Source organism: Micropterus dolomieu, linkage group LG08 (assembly GCF_021292245.1).
Source record: "Micropterus dolomieu isolate WLL.071019.BEF.003 ecotype Adirondacks linkage group LG08, ASM2129224v1, whole genome shotgun sequence".
Lineage (NCBI taxonomy): Eukaryota > Metazoa > Chordata > Actinopteri > Centrarchiformes > Centrarchidae > Micropterus > Micropterus dolomieu.
The window spans coordinates 12,411,020-12,434,673 of NC_060157.1; the positions used below are offsets into that span (position 1 = coordinate 12,411,020).

Consider the following 23,654-nt stretch of genomic DNA (forward strand, 5'->3'; position numbering starts at 1 on the left):
TAAGCTATTGCATTGCCTGTGTAGCTGATTAAATGCTACTTCAGCATGTGATTGCTTTGTTGCTGGGGCAAGAGGCAGAGAAAACAGAGACAGGCAAGGAACAAGGAATAGGTACAGAGTAATATGAGAGGAGTGTGAACAAGGAAAGAGAGGAAAAAAAATATACAGCGAAAGCAACGATTCAAGTCAATCTCTGGGGTATGTTTCTGCTATTACAGGCAGCAGCCACTCTGCTTGTCTGAAAGTGATTGGTTGTCCCCAGAGATCACCCCAACTTTGGCATTAAGCATGTGGAGTGAGCCAGTCTCTGTGAACATCCCTGTTTCAACACCAAAGTTGCCCCATTAATTCCTATAACCTTCTTTAACTCCATTTTCTTAAGTCTGCAGGAATTACTGACACTTTCAGACTACGATAGCACCTAACAGATGCCTGAGAATAACCAGCCTAAATTAACTGGGCTGCAATAACTGAACACACACACACACTTTTTTCTTCTGCCAAATAATGCTACACCTACAAACACTTGTTATAATTAAGATTTTCTTTAGAATTTTCCAGTATGCTCAACCAAAACATCTGATATAAGAGGAGTGATTCAGCATACCGAAGAGCATGGCACAGCAGCGCACAAACGCCACAATAATTCATATTTCACTTCCTCCCTTCTTTCCAGCGCCACATCAACACAGCAAGTGATTGATCTTTCTGACTGGATTTCCTGACTGAGAGCCTCACACAGCTCCACCACTTTAATGGAGAATGATTACCCAACATTTTTATTCACATTTCTCTTTCAATACAATGAGAAAAAAAATGTGTTCTCTAGCGACTCTACAGCACATACCACATAGCTGCAACATCTGGCACAGGACCTTTGTCACTTGTCGCAAAGTGATTTTTGTGTCTTCCTAAAAGGAAAGAATGCCTAAAAAAAAGTTGAACATGACAGAAAAACTGTTGTGTCCAAGGCCTGTATATGTTGAGGACATCCATTCAGTGTTTGTGCACAATCCCATTCATTGACATTGTAAAAAGTGACCAGAAATGTAGAGCAAGCAAGACCAACACAGGATGAAATATTCACAAAAGGCTGCAACAGAATATTCATCAATATTCAATAGAAATTATCCAAATGAGGTATTTGATGGGGGAACGGTCCCTTGCACTGTCATCATTTGGTAATTAGGTGTTCATTATAGTGCGTCTGTGTGAGATGGGTGAGCCTTAACAGAAGCAAAACAATGCTGCTGAGCTGGAGTGGAAAACAATCAACATCCGATCACAGCCATAATCTTGTTTACAGTCATGATCCATTTAACCTATTAGCTTTCAGCTGTGCTTGAAAATTACTTACAGAGCAACTATCACACTGGGACTATCAGCGAGAACACAAATGAGTGAGGTATTAATCAGCAAGAAATAGCAAATTCCTCACTTCTGCAGCATCTAAAAACAACCCACAGATGTTCTTCCTACTCATCAGAAACTCCTGAACACTGCTCTTTAAAAATAGAATGTTCCCACTATGCACTTGGGTTTATTTTTGTACTGCACAAGAGCCAAAAGTGGGCTGTGGATTAGGCGCACATTGCTTTTTGATGGAGCACACAGCACTAGGAGGCGTCTTTGAAACTCTCTCCAGCCTTTTGAAGCCCTCAAAATCTGTCCCACCGATTTGACTGTCCGCGCTCATCTCTCCTTGTTTTTTTGCGAGGCTTTCTCAAGCTCCAAGCTCAGCACAGGCTAATGGGTGAGCAGCAATTAAGGCTCATATACGCATGGATCATATTTCATTAAAGCTAAGCCTAATGATCTCCTCCTACAGTGCATTTGGCAACTGGAGTTCATTGTACACATCAGGAAACAACACTGCAGCACTGAAACTGCTGTGTAATAAAAAGCTTATGACTGGAACAGCTGCAAAGGCTCAAACATTAGGACGCAGCAAAGTTTGCAGCTGTCAAGCTGTCGTGGCCGATATATCTGCCACAGAAAGGCTAATTAAGAGGGCATCGATACGAGCGACCATGACATTAACAAGGCAAGAGTAAGACGAGAAAAAGACGGCTGTGCAATGGTGCTGGAAACTCTGTGTTACTCATGGGACAAACATTAAGCATGTGATCATAATAATGACTGTACCCAAAAGAAGCAGACTTCCATTTGCGGCAGGGGACGACTCGTCTGCAGCCTGCAGACACCAACCTCCCAGGATTCTCTGTGACTTCGACAGGTAGGGAGGCATGTCTCCTATAAAAGGACAAACAAAACACACTTAGACTATTGACATGAAATGGCAGATGTAAAAGAAACATATATATATATATATATATATATATATGCATCCATTTCCCTCAGAGATTTCACACTGGGAGTCTGTGACTTTGAGAAAAGTATAGAGGTGAAAACAAATTTTTTTTAGTACTGTATTATACATATCATACAACCAGGTAATATGTGAATTCTGTACTGCAACTTCTACAGTGGCCCTGAGAGGCCAACGCACTGCAACTTAAGAAAACACTTTCAAATTCATCACAACACAACACATTTAAACAACACAACGGAAGTGTTTCCAGGGGACCCTTTTAAGTGATGCACACAGCTAGCTTGTTTTGGTTGAACCTATAACCTGAAGTACATAATGCCATGAAATGACACACTCCGGGACAGTAGGGGGCGGTGTGCACCTAAACAAGGTGGTTGGATCGGCAAAAAACCCAGAGAAGAAGAAGAATCTTGTTTTGGTTGTGCTCCCATGGTTTTGCAGCAGCAGTTCAGGACTTTTTTCCGTCAGCAAATTAAGCTAAAATGTAATTGTTTTTAGGTCCTTTTAACATTGACATTGCATGATTGTGATATTAACTATTGCAGATGTCTGTTGTTAAACTAGCGTTAGCCTTTTGCTAACAAACGTTTTCACGTGTTGTCAAAAATGGTGATTTCTGAGCTTGCATGTGCTTTGTCTGCCTGACAAAATAAACATGATTGCCGTGTGCTATATTAGCTGGCTAGAGTGCTGGATTTGATTTCCATTGTAACGTTAGTCAGAATAAAAGTAAAACTTTGTGTGGTACAAGCTGTGAACTTTCAGTACACTTTCTGACTGTGACAAATCAAAATGTCTGCTGTGAATCAGAGGTTGCCTTTGATTTTCTTTTCTATCAATTTGACTGACAGTCATAATGATGTCATAATAACCTTATTGTATTATATTATTAGGACCTTCATTTTAATGAGAATGAGACACAGTCCATTTGATATTTAGATTTTCAAAAACGGCCAAATCACAATAACAGTTAAAATACAGATTATGCATTTATAAGGGCACGGATAAAATATAAACAGGGAAACAAACACATGAGAGACCAGGTATCACATTTTATTTTAACAGAGAGCAGATAAATGATTCCCTTTTCCCCTGCAGTGTATGACCTGTAATGTTGGGCCTGTTCTGGATTGACAGATTATAACTTCTGCATATCAGGCTACAACTTTTATAAATATATGTTTAATTATTTAAAATGACAATTAACCTATAAATATATGTTTTATAGAATTAAATTTTTGAATATTAACTTTTCCTGGCCCGAACCAACGCCACCTCAGCCAACGTTTTGAAGTCAGGAAACATTATTCCGATGGCAGTGAAGTGGGCCAGACTATTTTAACAAGGGATTTCCTGATAGGTTTCACAGACCCACTCCAATGTCTCTAATACTAGCTCTGTTAGCAGCCATAAACGGTTATGGTCTGTGAAGTTAGTATTAGGTTTAGTAGTTAAACACAGCTACTTTAAACTATGTGCAAAATAATCTCCTGTTATTGTTTCTTGAATTACTGTTAAACTTGTGTGACACATTGTGTTTGAATTTCACTTGCTTTTCCACATTACTATGGTAAGGAATGTGAATTTCTTAATCTCATTCACATCTTTCTTTTTTCCCCAAGTAATGTATTGTCCATATTGTGGAATCGAATTGGCTGGATATATTGGATGTTTTGTGGATCCTAGCTGTGTTAAACTACTAAACCTAATACTAATTTGACAGACCATAACCGTTTATGGCTGCTGACAGAGCTAGGACTAGAGACACTTACATTTTAGTTTCATCCGCTGACGTGATGAGCTTGTGAAGTACTAAAATATTCCACTTAAAATACAGTCAGTATCAGATTTGTGTGCTTTGGCCCATTCACTACAAATCATACAGTTTATAATACTGATGACTACTTTTCAGTGCCATGATGTTTGTGTTTCCTAACCTACTGTATAGACAGCTTCTGGTCTCCATACATTTCAGTGTAGTCAGTCTTGCAAACTTGCAAAGACTTGAAACTTGCTTGAGATACAGATGAAACCACAGAATGATTATAAATGCCTGGTTTGTGACATCCTATAGATCAGAAAAAAACATCTATTCTCTGCACGGAAGTTAAGCAGACACAGTTTCATGTCCATTTCAAAATTTGAATTCCTTTTCTAATAAGTCCATGTTTAACATTGTAAAAAAGTTTCCTAAACTGTACCTAATTGTGGTAAGTATACTTTAGAGTACTATTAAGTTTAAGTTTATACTTTTTGTATTAATGGACATTAATATCATTAATATACATTTAAACATAGTATCATGCATTTCTTTTAGTCAGATTTTGTAAAACAAAATACCAGTTTAACTATTTTTGACTTTGACAAGCACAAAAATATAGAAATGGAAAGAAACAGGCCACTTGTAATATTAGCTCATGAACTGAGAACTTGTTACAATTTAGGGATAAAAAGCCCACCAGGTTGATCAAAGAAAAGAAAAGGTTATATGCAGTAGGTTTCTTCAAAGTGTCTGTGCGACGTCATAGTTTGTGCTCAGTATACTACAGTTAAAGAAGTTTTGCCCTCTGATGGTTGATGACTGATTATTGCACAGACATTTCTCATCTCATTCCACTGGATACCATTTCCACAGAGACATGTCTATCTTGTCTATTGTTTAAGGTTTTCACTGAGCTATGCCACCTTAAAGCTGGTTGTCTTAGACAGGGTAGGCCTGTCTGAGACAACCTATACTGACAGACATAGCAGCTGATTTGATATGTGCATGTAAATATATTTAAGAAATAACTGCTAAATGTCCAGTCAAATAAAACCTTATTCCAAATAACATTCCATACGACTCTGAATGTTCTCCTTTAATTCAAAGTCATGCATTTTGTAAAAGCATCTGTTGCAAAAAATATAAGTATCCTTCATTCTTAAACACAGCTTATACTCAGACTGTATGAAAAATCTTGTATCAAGGCCCTGAGTAATATCACTGGCTAATTGTGTCATGGCTGCTGCCATTTGCTGCTGTTTCGCATAATGAATTATTAATTTAAAAAATGCTAATGTCTCTGCTCTGGCTGAGTTGGGAGCTGTGAACCTTGAATTAGTCTGAATTGTGTTGCCATCTTCCATTAGTTACCCTGATAGTGCTGCAGACTCAGATAGTCAGACCTTGTTTTAGACGTGTCAATGACTGATGCACAAACACCCACACTTTATAAAAGTGTGGCAGTTCTTTTCCACTGGGGTGAGAGATGGTCTAAGACTTAAAAACCACGTCCAGCGCATTCTGTTAAATTCCTGTGGAGGGAACTGTTTTCGGAACAATACCTGATTAAGGACTGAAATCAACTTTGCTCAGTCAAAAGGGACTTGCACAAGGACAAAGGCGGCAGTCTCAGTATCTTATGCATCGGGGTTGAGCATCACTCTCCATAGCAACAAGAGATAGCGAAGGAGACAAGAGAAGACGATAGGTTTGTGTGATCCCTGCGGAGAACGCCGGCTGTGGATGAGAGACAGCACTAGACCAGCTCTGAAACACAGCACCATCACCTCCCGTCCCTGTAGACAAATATCAGTTAAACTGCCCTGACACGTACTGTCACCGCACTGGAGGACCAGCCATCTCTTTTTAGGTTAGATTTCTGTGTGAATTAAGCACAGTTCAGTCCACACATTGTGCTTGTTTTAGAAAAATGTCCTGCCTGCAGATCGTAAAATTGCAGCTCCAAAGCTAATTCAGCGACTGCCTCATCTGTTACAAGTAAACGACGTTACAAGAATGCAGTCTCTTTGCTCCCATTTAAAATGGTTAATTCCTCTGGCATGCCGTGCTGCTTTGTAAATGATCCCAATATAATTTTACACTAAATACAACAATAACTTGGCCTGAATTAATGTTGATATCGATTGGAAAGACTTTGCTTACTGGTGTTGCTTTGAGGCACACTTTGAGAGAGGTTTTGACCTCCACAACAACAGCCGAGCAAAGCTTTATTCTCTTCATTGTCATCTCAACAATAATGGCAGGAGGGGTTGGGCTTTATAATCCCTGCCTCTCTGTTTCCCCAACTCTCTGTGGAGACATTACAGGGAAATAAAAGCTGCAGACCCCGCTGAGGCTTTCCAGAGAACCTCCACTAGCTCACAATTCCGCTGTTTCTCAGACAAGTACCATGGCCTTTTCATGCGTCGGACCCAACCTGTCACAAACGATATGAAATTTCAATTAGCCACTCCACTCTAAATAAAACAGCTGCCAGCCATCCCAATACATAAGCCCACCAGGGAACAGGTAAACAGGTATAAATAACAAGCGCACAAATAGACTTTAAGAAAATGTTCAGTGGTAGACAAGAGCCCTTCCATCCCGCATCCCTCTCATTACAATCGCTGTGACAAAGTGTCGGGCCACTCCGCTGTAAGCCTTTTGCCGTGTGCTAGTCTGGGTTTATGAATGTGCGCTGTACAAAAGTGCATCAGGGAGCAGAAGAACATCTTATCATCAGACATTCACTGAAGAACAATCCAATAAAAGCAGGTCACTGAGGTTGTTGAGCGTGTGCCTGCCTATCTCACCCAGGTTCTAATCACATCTGAATGAATCCATCCATTCTGATTACAGAACAGCAGACCAATTAAACACCATGTTGTTGTTCCTCTCTCATTAGCCACAGAGTGTGTATGAGAATAATCCCCACCATCACAGACAGGGCCAATCTCTCTCTCCCTCTACACACAAACGCAGACACTCAAACCTCTATCAAACCAGTGCAACGCTATCCTTCGGGAGCAGGGCTTATTTATTTATAGCGCCTGTGCCAAGTTCAGTAGCTTTTCCATTATTAATGATAATGAAACCTACCACGCCATGTAACACAAAATATTTTAAACAGCCATGCTCACTTGTGTCATGGTGTGGCATATTAACAGGGTGAGAGATCTAAGTGACTGTAAGTCTGATGTGTATTGTCAGCAGAGCGCTGTGTTGGCAGTTGTAGTGATTTTAAACAGCAGTTGAGATACAAAGGGGTACTTGTAGCCAAGATAAAACATGTGACTGATTTCCCATCAACAGTCACAGCAATTTAACACTGGTTCTGCTTCACTTTAAATAGATTCTATTGAATAAATTGCAACATAAAATTAATTACATCGAGAGTAGGGTTTCACTGAGGCTAACTTCTCCATTATCTAGAGGGAGCTATAGTGGCGCTCAATCAGTATAGATGCAACGAAAGGCCTCAATTTTTATTGAGCAAATTTTATATGAGCAAATAAATCCCTAATTGTTAAATTTGGCCACTAATAAATAGTTACTGTTAATTTTTTATTTATAGCACTGAAATATTTTTCTTTGAAACCAATCAGACTGTATTATTAGGTTTGAACCCTACTCAGTGAAATTTCAAGGATGTAATTTTAGGTTTTGCAATTTAAAAATTCTAGTGTCCAGGATTTTCATTCAATGAAATAAACTCCTCTTTCTTGGATGGTATGACTGTTGAACCCGACAGGACAGAGGTCTGATTGATTCCATTCAGGCTTGATTTCTTGTTGCTGGTAGCCCGGATGTTCATATTGAAATTTTTCATTTTGAATTTTGGTGTCTGAATTTTAAAACTGAATTTCTAGAGCTGAAATTAACTAACTAAATCTGACCAGAATATATTGTTTTAAATAGTGGACACTGTAAATAGTGAACAATTTAATATCAAGTTTTTAAAATTTCACGGCTTCACACTACTAGAAATTTAAAAGAGGAGAAGTCAAACCACATTCATTAAGTGAAACATTCAGTGCCATAAGTTCAGTGGTATTTCAGCAATTAGATATTCTGTTGGTATTAAGATTCAAACTTACCACCTTTCTTTGCTTTAAAAAATACTTACATGACACAGTGTTGGAGGAAGTATATTCATGTGCATAGGACAGGGTGCACTTATTAATGTAGCATTTCTTGAATGTCGATAAACCGGTTTACCTGCACTGAGAAATAACAGCTTCCACCTACTGTATCACCTGGCCTTGTGGCCCTTGAAACTATGAAGTATGATAACCAATTAGAGCTCTTGATGCATCCCCAGCTAATCGACAAAGTCCAGCCAAAATAATGCCCCAGATTTCCCTATAATAATTTGGCAAATCAAAAACTGAATGAGGAGACAGCTTTTTAATTAAAACATTGATTTCCCACAAAATACGCTTTTATTTCAACTGGATGTATAACATTCATTTGTGGGATTTATTTAAAAATCCACCATTTATTGTTTTAATACATCTATTTTTATTGCTTAATGTAGTTATTTTAGATTGCCATTGGACTCCTTTATGTGTGGAGTCTTTTATTCAACACTATGTATCGTCCAATTACATAATGTGTTTTCTGACTGCTTTGAAATGTGGTCTTTTTATTGATGGACTCATAAATTTGCTTGTAAAGTCTTTTATTATTCCCTTGTTTATGTCCAATTACATATAATTTAATATAACAATCTCTTTAACAATCAATGTCAATTCTGCATAAAACAGCTTGTACATCCAGTCCAATTTACATGTCCAGCCTTGCTAACTTGATAGGGATGTGTTAAATGTTGAGCAGCTTAACATTGCCACAGTATCACCAACTACACCTGACATGATGGAAGATGAGCTGCTCTTGAAGCTTTTCACTGATTTGCAGGATCAGTGTCATCATGTCTATTGCTCAATGATGAGGAGAAGTCAGCAATCACTTTAATTCAGAAATTTAGCTTTTGCGTCCAACCAATGTATGCAGCTGCCAACAAGTCACGTTGATCCAAAATGTGCTGGTAGAGATGTGCACATGATGATAAGAACTTCAGCTTATACAGTAGCACATTAACAGTCTTGGCACCCAAGCTTCACATTAATGAGGGAAAGATTCTGGGAATTGTGGCCAAATTCACAACCAAGAACGGCATGCAGAAGCGCTGCTGCAATTTGGGAGGTTTCCAACCACATCAAAGCATCAATTTGGTTAGATGGGATTGTTTGTCTCTGCAGCCTTGGGCTCCATTTCTGCTGATATGCTTTTAGATTCCACCATCAGCAGCAGCACTAGCTAGCGAGACATATGGAAAAAAAATAATTTCCTGATAACCAGTGGACCTTCTTCTGATATCAGAATCAGAAATACTTCACCTGGAGGGAAATGGTCATGTTGTAGTTGCTTCCATTCTAGAAGTATAAAGCAATTATAAGAAAATAGAAAATAACAAGTGTGTAAAAATAAAAAATATGTGCATTATACTACAATATATAACAGTATAATTAATAATAATGCTGAGACATGGGATCTATAAATGTGTAAAAATGCAAGAATTGTATAAATATCTAAAAAAAAATATTAGTTGAAATGTTTACAATATAAATATACCAGAGTATTGCACAGTTGAATGACGGTGCTGTTAAGTCAGTATTGAAAATGTAAATTATAAATAAATGATGGGGTTATTGCTGCCAAAATAAGTCCAAGGGCCAGTCTTTTGGCTCTGAAAATCTGACACACTGAGGGAGGAGTTGAAATGTTTGATGGCCACAGAATGAGTAGTAGAATGAGTCTTGCACTGAACGCATTCCTGTGCTTGACCAGCACATCATGGAGTGGGCGGGAAACACTGCCCAAGATGACACATAACTCCAGCTCCACCCCCAACAACATCACTGGCCTAGCGGATCAGTTTGTTTAATTTGTTTGCGTCCACTACCTTCAACCTGCTACCCCAGCACACAACAGCAAACAGGATGGCAATAGCCACCACAGCATCAATATATATGACATGACTGAACAGACTTGTTAATTATTTCAGAAAGTCACTCTTTTGTCCACAAAGCAATTTCACCTGGGTTTTAGTTTGCAAATAAAAAAATACTCTCCAACTTCAAAATTTTCAAATAACATTCATCACAGCATAGAGATGTTTTGAGTGAGATTAACATTTGACAACCAACCTAAAACACTAAAGCAAAAAAAAATAAAATTAAACATTGATGAGGTTTTATTCAACTGATTTTATACAGTACAATTTTGATATAACCTATTTATCTAGCAGGGTTTTTTCCTTCCTTTTGTATACTATTATTGGTGGGGATGCTAGCACACAAACTTCACATAGACATCTCTCACTCTGGAAGGGGCACACACAGAAATACACACATTTACTGTGATGGTACAAAGACTGGCACATATCTCCAGGCTGTGGCCCTCTGGATTCACTTCAAATTTGTGAAAGGACATTTAGAGCAGAAAAAAGTAGCCTGGGGAGCGCAGACATTCGAGCACCTAATGAAAGAACAGATATGGCCTGGAAAATGTTTACTAAAACACGGGACAGGCTCCGCTACACTCTGTTCAACTTGTCTAGACACTGTCGGGTCCTTAATACATAGTGCTACAGAGGCAGAGGAAGAGGCTGTTTGGATCCCACAGAGAGGCATCCCTAAAGAGAAAAGCTGCAGATAAGGAGTGTGTTTACCAGTGAGAGAAGCCCATCTACTCTCGACATGCAACCAATAGCTCTTAGCTGTGTTCACAGCAATGATGGATTCGCAATACAGTTTTAGATCAGCCCACATCTTAACTCTGTCAGCAGAGACACCCCAACAAATCTCAAGCCACTAAAGTTCACACAGCGAACAAGCTAACGACAGTAGAATGTGACCTTGGATTGCACTTAACATAAACTCTCATCATTTCCTCCAAACTGTAAAAGTCCTGACCATTCTGGAAGAGTCCAATTCAGACCTGGAAGAGAGGAAAACACTGGTTCATTGGTTTTGTTGAGCAGGTAGAAACAAGAGTGCTGCAGTATGTCAGTAATGCAGCTAAAGACATGTACAGTAACAAAACACCTCACTGACCACCATCAATTGATTCAGCAACTACATTACAGCAGCCTGGCGCTGAGGGGTGCAACACTTATGAACAGATCAATCTGGCATCCAACAAAATGGCCAAAATTTTAATTCCAGCTACAACTTCACACAATTATGTATTGATATTCCACAGGGTTTGTGAAAATGTAGCCTCTGCCAATGCAGTGCTTATTATAATACAGCATTTTTCCTTTTGGGTTGACAAACCGTAGAAAACCTCACGGTCTCAAATATTTCTATTGAACAGGCACAGGTTTAAATAACAAAATGAATAATGACTGAATTCCATTTAGCGGCTTCAGTTTTAGGGATCCGGAGTTGCAAGGTGGGAGGAGCTAATGTGGGCAGCACTTGTACTAGAAGAAAAACGCCCATTTATTTTTCACTTTTAGGTGATTTATTGTTGGAGCACTTCCATGCCTTGAAACTCTCCCAGTTGAACCGTCGGTACAAAAGATAACTGTGTTGGAAAATACATGGATCTTGATGAAAAGTCAAAAGGTACAAGTATGTGTACATACAAACATCACTCCCAAGCAATATCCAATCAGCGAGCTCAAAATTCTGTTACGTGCGCTGCTTACGGTGGGTGGAAACTACAGATGACACTGGTGAGAAAACTGACAACTCAAATCAATTCACTTGTAAATTCTCTGTGAATTTTGGATGAACAATAATTCTGCCTTTTTCTCCACAGCAATAAGCAAATGGTCATGGGTATTGTAGTATTTAGACTCACTCATCATTTCAAACTGTCAGAGCAAACAGTTTCTCAGAAAAGTTAAGGAGGTGAACGGTGTTGGGCAAGTTACTCAGAAATTGTAAAATATTTCTAGTTACTTATAACTCCTTAAAAAAGTAATATTATTACTTTACTTATTACTGGTGATACAAGTAAGTAATTAGGTTTCTCGCTACTTTACTATATTATTTTCCAGTGTTTCCCACAGAATGAGGGGGGGGGGGATTTCTAACTTTGGACAGGTTTGTGCAGTGGTGTTCACCAGAGAGAGAAAGAGGGAGCCAGCGAGGAGGTGCTGCACTAATACATGCTGCTCAATCAAATATGATTTTAAACACGCCTAGTAAAAAACTGGAAAATCAATACGTGGCGGTGTTGATAATTATCGAAATTATAGGCTAATTATGGGAAACACTGCTTTCACTACCACCCCCCTTCACCCCCAAACAAAGCTGTCTCTCCCGACTTTTTAGCCAATATTATATTCATAACAGCAGCGAGTATGGTTTTTACAAAGCATATAGCCTAGGCCTAACGTTTCTTAACACAAGCAGCTGAAATAAAAAAATAAAGCAAGTAAATCCCGACTTTTAAACAGCTCTTTTTCTGCACATGTAGCCTGTTTATAAGAGCAGTATTCAGTAGTTACAAAACGCTACGTCAAAGCCAATCTCTCCCGACGAGTCCAAACATCAGTGACAGCTCTGCCGGAGTTTCTTTCTGTAAGTTTCACGTTGCTGTGCAGCTTCAGCAGATGCTTCAATAAATCAGATGTAGAAATGTTCGCGGTTGAAAGCTTTTTGCTGGTTTACACTAGACGACAATGTTCTTTGCATCCGATTGTGACATAATAATGGCAGTAGCTACTTACAGCTGTGGACAGAACGCCTTTCTCCCTCGTTCTACTTTCTTCCTTTAGTGTTTGTCTATCAGCGGACATGAACAACAAAGTCAGGTGCCGCTGAGCTGCCGCACAGTTGCGGATTCACGTCAAGGATGGTGCGTTCAGTAACGCAGCGTTACTTGCATTAGTAACTAGTAATAATATTACTGTTTTTAAAAAGTAATTAGTTACACTATAGTTACTTGCATTAGTAATATTATTGCCCAACACTGGAGGTGAAATATTTAAAAGTGGTCATATCTGGGAGAGGATATCATTAAAACATTTTGAAATGGGAATTCAAAGTGAGGAAGCTCTACTTTGCAACACTGTTGTGCGTGGTGGCTCACTATTATGGCTTACATCATTAATGTTATTAGCTGTGCTTTTCCCTCTATGACAAGTCAAAATGTCTACTGTGAAAAAGGCCTAGGCCTATATAAAAAAGTGTTGATTTAATAGTGCTTGGACTGAAACCTGGGTAGATAAGAGTCTAAGTACCAAGCAAATACACATGACTTTTAACACCAAACCATCAGTCTGATGCATCTTTTGCCGAATGTCTGTTATCATGTATTTGCTGTCATACACTCTATTGCTCTCCATTTCTGTCATGGAATTTTATAGGCACTTTTCGAAATAGACTGCAGGAAATAGCATTCCAACAGCAAGGAAAGAATTCCCTGCACCACAGAAATAAAATGCAGCCTGTTCTGTGAACCGTAGCACTAAGAGGCAATAAAGCGACTGCATGGCTGCATCGGGGCAAATTTATGATCCCCCTTGTCGGCTCTTTTCACATGAAGAAAACAATGAGGTATTCATGGTGAAAAGACAGTACAGTGACTAACTATACCATTAGGTACTGTATCTGCAAAGGTTCATCTTAGAAGGGGTGTACTGTTCAGCTATTTGTTGGGTTAGCTTGAAGAAATAATGGTCCTCTCATGAATGATGTTGAATGATGATGTGGCCAATTCTCTGATTTCTCCTCTTTCTCATGACTCTTAGTTACTTTACAACTTGATTTTTTATTCTGTAAGATGTGCACCTTTCTCTTCACTCCAGAATCTCCTGTATTACTCATACATCTGCTTCTGATTGTCTGGTATATCAGCAAAGACTGCTTTTTAATTATTCTGTAAAGCACAGAACAAATTTGATACCACAGGTGTTTTTATTAGAGCAAAGCCTATGACGACTGTGGAATTAGGTTGAGGTGAAAACTGGGTCAATACAGTGCAGAGGTAGGATGAGATTCATTGACACAAGTGCTGCAGACCAGACCCAATGGCAATTACTGAAGCTATTGATTGGTGTGTATACAATGCATCACGGAAAAAAATGATTACACCAAAACTGTATTTCACATATGTTTTGCTGATACGTCAATCTGTTAAGCTGCCTGCACACAGTCATGCAGACTTGACTTCCTCAGAGCAAACCAGCGCAAGGAAGAAGTGGTCAGAACCCTGGACAGCTCCTCTGTCCTGCAGAAAGGCCACTACAAATACCACTACAACTAATCTACAAAACTCCTGACCTCCTGACATGCCTAGAATATTTTTAGTACATTCTGCAAGACTGTCCCAATTGTACAGAGGACAGATGGACAGTCTGCTACGTCTTACACAGTGTTAGGTGTCATCAGTCATTCATGCAGAACCTCTGAGCCACTGGCTTGGTGTGTTGAGGCTGCAGGTGACAATAGAGGACAACATTCCTTTTATTTATGTTCTCCTTTTCATTGAATTTGTAATACCTGCAGTACTACAATTTGCATGAACTGCCTCTTTGAGTGAAACAGAATCTATAGCGCTCAATCTGAGTCACTAGGCGTTGTACAGATTGGATTTGGCTAAAACTGCTACACCTTTTGGTATAACTTCGGAACATAGTAGGTTAAGACAAAGTGAAACAGTTCTTTCAGAATGTTACATGGTTATATGAGACTATCACATTGATGAAGTATTAATTTCGCTTGCAGTATAGACAAAGCTCATTTCTCTATATGAAACACAGCATATAATCATCCTTATGGTGATGGACAAGTGAATGGGAGTTACAATGCAAGTTAAACTGTTTTTCTTCTGCACGGTGCAGAACTGCAACTGCTGACGTTCATTCAGGTGTATTCCCAAATCCTTTTAAATAATGCATCAAATGCCAAATCCCATCGGAGGTAACATTCCATAGAAAGGCCTCCGTAAGCTGTGAGATTGGTTTCTCCCACAGAAGCCAAATCTCCAGTGGCAGAATCAAAAACCCAGCCGTCTTCTTGAACCAAATCTTACACTGCTGTCTTTACTGTCTTGTCATTGTCTTCAACCTGCCCTTTGCCTCAGTGCATCTGTGTGTGTGTGTGTGTGTGTGTGTGTGTGTGTGTGTGTGTGTGTGTGTGTGTGTGTGTGTGTGTGTGGTTTGCATGCGTGTGTGGATGGTATACATGTGTGCCCTTTATTTTTCCTGGCACAAAGTCTGAGTCAATGAGGACAGCCTGTTTCCTGTTGTGAGGGAGGAAATGGACAGAGGGCACACCCAGCGCAAAAAAATGCTAACTCAGAGTTTATCAATCTGCCTTTCCACAAGAGTAAGTGCAACTGGACACAGCTGCAGAAATGCACTAGTCTGCTCATTTAATCATAGCTCCCTGCCTGGCTTCAAAGGAACTGGAACATCATATACTGTATAGGCCACACAGCTGCAAATGATGCAAACATCTACATGTCGCTGTCACATGCATTCCTGTTAGTCCCTGAATGGTTTGTAACCTATTTTTGGTATTATCATTTCTGTACTTTCATATACAGCACAATATATCATAAAGGCTTGGACACTTTCCCCTAAAGCTGTTTCACTTTCCTTGCCTCTTTCAGGAAAGACCTGCTTCAATGTAACTATAAACCCATTATTTGTTTTTCCGCTGTAAAATATTAAGTAGGGTTAAGCCTTGAAGAAATGGCTTCTAGCATGTCATCACATTACCACCCTTTTTATGGCAATAAGGGAAAAAAAGCACAGTGCTAAGGCAATAAAGGAAATGGCTATTTCCTATCCTGAATTCAGAAGAAAATCAGAGGTAATTAAAGTTTGTCCAAGGTGTGTGATTGATGACACATTTTCCAAGTTAGAAGGTTTTGATGCTGGAGATTATATCGCATGCAAAACATTGCTGTATCACTTGTCTCTCTTAATATTTCACCTTCCTTTCTCCTTCTATTATTTTCCCCATCCTTCAACTTTGAAGATGCTAACTTCATCTTTGACTATACTTGAAGAAGCTAACAGGAGGAATTCAATTATAACCTTTACAGAGTCCTTAACTGAACTGCTTAGAGAAGAGTTATTCCCAAAAGTTACCCAACAGTTACTGGGTTTACTGAATATACTATGTAATTTGGCTGCAACCGTGACAGCCATGAAACGCTTTAAGCTTGAGCAAACAAACCCCTCTGAGCTGTGATGAAAAAGAATAAATCACATCTGAAGTAACACTGAATTTACAAAACTTTCCACCAAAAACAGAACGGCGCTTCTTGCAATTTTGTGGCTCTGGCCTCCATTCACAACAATGTCACCGAATGATCAATGGCTTGAACCTGTGGTCGGCTATAACAGCTCATTCACACTGACAGGTTTCTCAGAGGCAGACGGTGAAGCTTGACGCTGTTGTTCGGTTTTTGTCAGTATTTTATAAGATCCATTTTTCTCAAAAAGAACACTGCAGTCGGGATAAAGCATGAAACGCATGCTTTATCCACATTTGATGTAGATTTTGCTCTTGCTTGTCTGATGAGGCGCATGCTTTGTGTGCTTTTATGTCTGCTTCCCTTAGTGTAGGGCTTTTTCTCAGTCCAGTGTATAAATGAAGGGCATTCATCATCATGTGTTAGGTTGCCCAGTGTGCTACATATTTGTGGCCTTCACATTACGAAGACCTAAATTATCTGTATTAATCAGCAAATAATTACAGGCAGATATGTGTCTGGCTAAGCAGATCTAATGAGTCAGTCCAGTCCTCTGTCAATTTGTGTATCTCTAAGGGGTTACTGGTGTGTCAACCACCCCACTGGCTGTCTTTCCCTGCATAAAGGGAAGGTTGCAGTCTTTGACACACACACACACACACGCTTGTACACATTGCTGAAAAGTGCTCAAAACCTGCTTCCTTCACCCACTTTCATTTCTCATCATCTACTCATCTGACATTCCCTAATGGGTCAATATATTATTTAGAAAAATGCCGAGGAGCATAAAATGCACCGGCAGAGGAACTGGACCTTTAAGGATTGATATACTGACTCTGTCACTCATCAGTATGGTTGTCAAGCCGGGAGCGGTGTCTTTATTGATAAGCCTCTGGAAGGCATTCCATCTGTCTTGGGTGCATTTGGGTTAAGCATGCTGAGGTGGAATCTAAAGATGTCATTTGGGCTGAAATATCTAAACATTATTCTGTTATTTCTGGCCAAAAATACAAGAATACCTTATTAATAAATCTATGTGGTCTCAGCATTTCAAATGTAAATCAGAAATGCTAAGGGTCTGAATCAATAGGATCTGACTTAAATATCTCAGATCCTTGATTAAACTTGTTCATGCTGAAAAGGTAGACTGCCCCTTCCTCCAACCTTGACTCTATTAGGCACCTAAACTAACACAGAAAGCTGGGTACAAGGAAATCTCACTTTCACTCTGGCTGCATACCTGAACATATTGCTTGGATTTAGATCAGCACTTAGAATCTCCTGTAGAGTCCAGGGTTACACAGAACACAAACAACAGAGCACACAAGCAGCCAGAGCTGAAACACATAGACTTATAGCCCAACACCTGTGAGTGGAAGCAATGGAAACTGTTGATACTGCAATCACTCTCTCGCCTACTGAAGGTAGACATGTCAGCTGTTGGAAACCAGACAAACGAGACACAAGAAGCTGATGTTGTGAGCCACAAATGCGTATTGTTTATACAACTCCAAACTACTTCCCTCAGAATTTTCAGACAAAAAACTGGTTGTCAGGAAGGCCGTGTTTGACATCTACCCGTGATAACTAAGAAGATGTGTGAGCAGTAGCTCCTCATCCGTGTTTAGCTGTTGACTCAGCCTCCACCTCAGCGATGCACACACACACACACACACACACACACACACACAGTACTCCCACTTGGCAGAAAACTAGTGGCAGCCTTTCAAACAACTCTCCACAGGTACTATGCTACAAATTGCCTTCGATTCAGCTGCTGCATCAGCTGGTTTTGACAGCTGCGAGGCGGATAATTGGTTCAACTGTGAAGAAATAAAGAATGAACAGGCGACCATGCTTTGGCCTCGTGGCACCTCCAAGTGTTCTTCGGTGTTGATCACAGTTTGTAAAGATAAAAGGGGGTGGAGAGAGATTTGAAGACTTAGCAAGCTTGAAATGAAAAGTAAAAGTAGAATGTGCGCTTAATTTACAGAATACATTAAAGAGTTACACTCCATTGGATTTTTCTGACAAACTGACAAAGAAAGGAAAAGGTGTGAATGTTTTAGGTAGAACAAACCCAACTATGTAGTAAACAAACTTTTCGAAAGTAAATAAAACCTTTCATTGTAATGTGTTGCTTGTATTTCTGTATCCTGAGGAAATTCTATCATTTGATAGCATAAAAGCAATATAAGAAAGAACACAGCTTTCTATTATGGTCTATACTATTCTTGATAGGGCTGACACCAAATGGTCGAAGATTCGATGGGCAGAGCCTGATTCGACGATCTCACAGTCGAAGCTTCGTAGCAAAACAAGGATCATGCCATTTTGGCGATATTGGGGTGTTCAACATCTGATTTTACATAGAACTACCAGTTTTCTCCCAATAAGTTAATATACTGCCTATTATAATATACATTTCAACGTTTAATGCTGTAAATGAACATGTAAAAAGAATAAAACTTTTAACAAATGTTTTTAAAGTGCGTAAATGAATCTAATCCTAACCCTGGGCCCTCAGTACGCGTGTGTAGACGTAGTGTGTATGTGTACAGTGACAGCAGAGGAGCATGCTGAGGAGACTGAGCTCCAGCTTCACTGGTGTTGTGCCGAGCTGAAAAGCCCTGCAGGTTCTCAAGGTTAAAGCGGAGTTACCCTGTGTAACCCCCCTATAGGCAGGACTTGACGATTCTGTTTAGACTATGTAAATCCTTAGTCGGGGACAGCCCTATTTCTTGACAATTACTACTTAACATTTTAAATTAAATGTGAAGATACTGTCAGCAACTGGCTAGCTTAACTTAACATAAAGACCCGGAGACTGGGGGAAACAGTTGGCTAACTTTATCCAAAGGTTAAAAAAATACCTACCAGGACCTAGCTACATCAAATGACACAAACCACCTTAACTTTGTCTTAATAGGCCTGATTGAAAGAGCCAGAGGTCAGCAGTGCTTGGATTTCTTCCAGCTAAGCTGCAGGCCACACTGAGATGCAAGGAAGGACAGTCCATTACAGATGAAGGCAGCTTGCAGTTGATTTTGAGTGCAAGTTGCAAATTGTCTTTGGCCACTGCTTGAAATTTATAGGTGGGACTGAATGCAAATCATTCCTGCATAGACATGCAGGGGTATTTCATTAGAGGGGGCTTTGCTCGAGAGATATAGTTCATGTGCTCGTAAATTTGGTTTGGCACACTGATTGTTCAGCAGATCGCGGGTAAATGAGTGGACCCCGTCAGCCACAAGAAACAGCTTTCTCCATCATGCTATTATTTGTCTGCAGAGGAGTCCCAAAACACATGCTAAAGCTGTTATGCTGCCTTGGGGTGAAGTATTTATGACTTTGCCAATCTCGGGTCTACAGGCTCCATCCAGGGGACTTAGTAAGGGCAGCTGAGGTTTTCTTAGGCAGCAAATTAGATTAAAGAAGCCAAGACACAATAACTAAAACAGAAGGCGATATAAAACCACCAGTGACTATAGAGAGATAATTCAGTAAAAGCCAAAATTGACAACCTAAAAGATGACTATCAACTCCTCTGATTTCATTCCAAACTCAGAGATGTACAGACAAAATCAATTAAATGAATGAAATATCCCAAAATACCAGATTACAGAAAAATTTAAATCAATGACATATTGCAAAATACGGTGTAACATTAAATTTGCAATTTTATCTTTCATAAAATGATCTACATAGTTAATGCAACAATTCAAAATAATACATTGTTGTTGGTTTTATAGCTTGTTTGTGTTTAGGCTGAATGATTTTGAAAAAATATTAATTTTTAATAATATATTAATATTAATATATTAATATTGCAATTGCGATATGATTAGCTATATTTGGGGAAATGATCATTTTTACATGATTATTCTCATTTTCATTGAAAAACATATGTAAATGACTATAGTGTGCTTTTTTTCCAAGGATCTGTACAAAAACAAAGATGTTTTGTCTGTAGAATACAATAAGTAGGCCAGGACATCTCTGCAGCATGATTATTTGATGTACATTAATATTTTGACACACATTTTCAACCAGTCAGGTAGAACAGCTTGATTATTAGCCTGATGACATAGTGTTTTCATAATTATAATTTTAAAATAGCTGACTAATTTTCTGTTGATTGACTAATCAATTAACAGACCAGTCATTTCAGCTCTACTGTTAAGCAAAGTTTAAACAATGAAATCCAACATTTATTCATAATACATTAACCCCACATCAGACTTTGTAATGAAACTTCAGCAAAACACAGTTAATTAGATTTCTCAGTTGTTATGTTTTGAAATTGAAAACAAAGCTCCAAGCAGTAACACAGGCACAATTAACACTAAAACAGATCATCAGGTAACGTTTTAGAATAAAGTAAAATGTTTTTCTAACATTTATCTTCCATCTAAAACTCTTGCATAATCCTGCAGCTGCTTTAACACATTCAACTGTAGGTCTTCAGTATGAAAGCAATTACAGTTTAGTAGCAGCTGAACATGAGCAATGAATGTAAACCACTCTGCAAAATATTAATATACTGTATCCATCCTGGCCGAGATCTGGAACAAAATCAACAACTCCAGAGCTTTGTTGCTCATTCATCCGCATTGAAACATTCATATTAGCTCCATTACAGCATTAACAGGGAGAGAGTTGGAGTTAGCAACGATTTGTCGCGTTATTCATCAATATTTGATCACTCAAGATTACTTATGCTTCTTTACTGACTGGGATTCAGATTGAATTTAAATGACTGCCTGAAAAAAAAAATCTGCCTCCACATACACTGCTACTGCAGCCATCATACTCAAATCTAACACCAGTGCTTATATGAGAATGAATACTCCTCTTAATATAATTGTCCATGGTAATGCTAGGTTGTTTCAACAAACAGTGAATACCCAACTGTCTTATATGGTGTAATAGGCAGCAAAAAATTTTGAATGCTGAATGTGGGCTGACAGATGCATCCACCAGCACAGAGATAAGAAATGAAAGCACTTGCAGACACTATTCAACTCCAAACCCCGGAGGACAAGTTCAGATCACAGGGGATCCACTCTGATTAAAGCACCAGCCTCTCCTGCATCACGCAAGAAAACATTTATCATGACCGCTCTTCAAATTCTAGTTTTAAACAAACAAGAAATATGCATTAATTGGTGAGCTTTAGAGGTACTTGTAGGCAGACTGATTTGTACATTTTTGTTTCACTTTACAACATATTATATTCACTGACCAGACGGACCAGATCTGTGTGTTTGAAAGGTTTAAGTCAATCAGACTTAACTGCTCATGAAAAGTCATTCATCACTAATGTGTGGTGCAAAAACTTGCAACCCAATCTTGTATTACTTGTCATTTAATTCTTAAGTGAGCACAAGGGATACAAGTAACTTTAGAGCGCTGTTAAAAGCAAACACAATTAGGAGAGAAAACTGCATGGGTTCAGCATAAATACTGTTGGAATAAAGGGCTGACAGGGCAGGCATCTCAGGAGCCATGAAAAGAAAAAACCTGATACGTGAGTGATTGCTAACTCTTCCCTGATTACTACACCAACCATCTGTTTACACAGACTTAACTTGAACTCGTGAAACTGTGAATAAACTGTGAAACAGGAGCCTTAGCTTTGGATTTACCGAAACCGATCCACTGAGAGTGACTCCTCCTCTGCTTCTGCTCAACCATTTCCTGGGGGTTACAATCATCTAGGTGGATGGATTTATGGATCTTCATGAGGGTCAGTGCACACTGAGATGATTTACAATACCTGTGCAGCTGTCCCACATCCTGAGAACCTAACCAACAACCAAAGCCCGTTCTGCAGAATTCACAGAGGAATCTGTTTACTTGGCACCGCAGGTTCCACTATGAGTGGTGAATCACATTTCCTGCTCTCTGCATTTTGTTTCTAAAAGAGGGTACAGGAATAAAACATACAAACAACATACAGTGGAATGCCTTCCATTTACAGCCAACCCAAGATAGCAGCAAACAATCTTATGTATCATTCAGTAGCAGCAAATTCTTTAGATATTACTTGTTTTTGGAACAGAACGTGGCTGTTACATGGTGGACATTTACTTTTTTCCTTCCTTTCTTTTCATTATAAATTCACATAATGATGACATCTTAAAGCAATGCTAGATAGTAATTTTATCTTAAAATAAATGTTTAAAAATGTAGTAGGGAGAATGGTCATTGCCACTCCAGGCCCACAGTGTTTGCTATGACACTATGTAACTATGTAGGCAGGAAATCTATTGCAAGAAATGCGTAATGCTTTACGGCACCATGTCACACAGCAACACAGCTCTTCAGCAAGCAAGCTATAAGAAGAAGCAAAAACTATCGAACGCAGAATGTAAGTTCTTTGGATGAAGCTAGCCCAGTATTCTCAGTATGGATACTGGCATGAGCTAAAAGAGCTAAGTAACGTAATAACAAATGCACATGTACAGCTGTCCTTATTTATGACAGTGGTGAATTATGGTCAGAAACAGTGGGGCCATTAAAAACAAATATTACATATTGTTGCTTTAAGCCAACAGAGAACTGATGGCATAGCTCCCAACTATTTGCATACAGGATGAAAAATACCCACTGTATGTAAAATGACCATAATGCAAATAAATCATGACAAACAGGAACTGAAAAGAAAAGGGGAAGCAAAAAGGGAAAAGTTACAAACTGACACAGACTGACACAGTCTGGATTGTATTAAGATCAAATCTATCATGTCTAAATTCACTACATGACAAACTAGAGTGAACTAGAGTATACATGTAATGGATTTAAACGAACTTGGCATAGATGTAAAGCAGGATCACCTGAGGTTATGAATACTATTCTTAGAAAGAATATACATAATTTGAAAAAACAACCAGCACAAGCTTAGCAGTTAGCTCTTGCCACAGCAAAATGATCCAGGGTTCAAACCTGATTGGGTCTTTCCAATGTGGAGCTTACATACTGTCAAATCCTTCCACAAGGTTCAGTAAAGGCTGCTCCTTTAATCAGTATAGGGATATGGAAAAGTGTCACATGTCAGTTCAGGTCTGTGTGGATTTCTGACGTGGTGATCACAAAAAGGGCGATAAGAGGATCTGTTCCAACTACCAAGGAATTGTAAGCTTTGCCTTCCTGGGAAAGCCATTGTAGTAAACAGGACACTCATGCCATTGATAAGAATCATTTGAAATTTTGGGAAATACAATTATTCACTTTCTAGCTGAGAGTTAGATGAGAAGATCAATAAACACTGTCTCTACAGGAAATATGAATCTAGAGCCAGGTGACAGTAAGGTTAGCTTAATGTGTTAATTA

The 23,654-nt window shown here is 39.0% G+C and overlaps 1 protein-coding gene across 4 annotated transcripts in view; it reads right to left on the reverse strand.

Annotated features, from left to right (window-relative positions):
* LOC123974749 (IQ motif and SEC7 domain-containing protein 1-like) overlaps positions 1 to 23,654 on the reverse strand; it is a 96,734-nt gene that overhangs the window by 68,887 nt on the left and 4,193 nt on the right. For 3 of the 4 annotated variants that reach the window (XM_046055627.1, XM_046055629.1, XM_046055633.1), the window contains exon 2: positions 2,146 to 2,253. In XM_046055627.1, coding sequence (XP_045911583.1) covers positions 2,146 to 2,253 — 108 coding nt within the window. Of the gene's footprint in view, positions 1 to 2,145; positions 2,254 to 9,488; positions 9,494 to 11,071; positions 11,097 to 23,654 lie in introns of all 4 variants that reach the window. The other variant, XM_046055634.1, reaches the window with a different exon arrangement.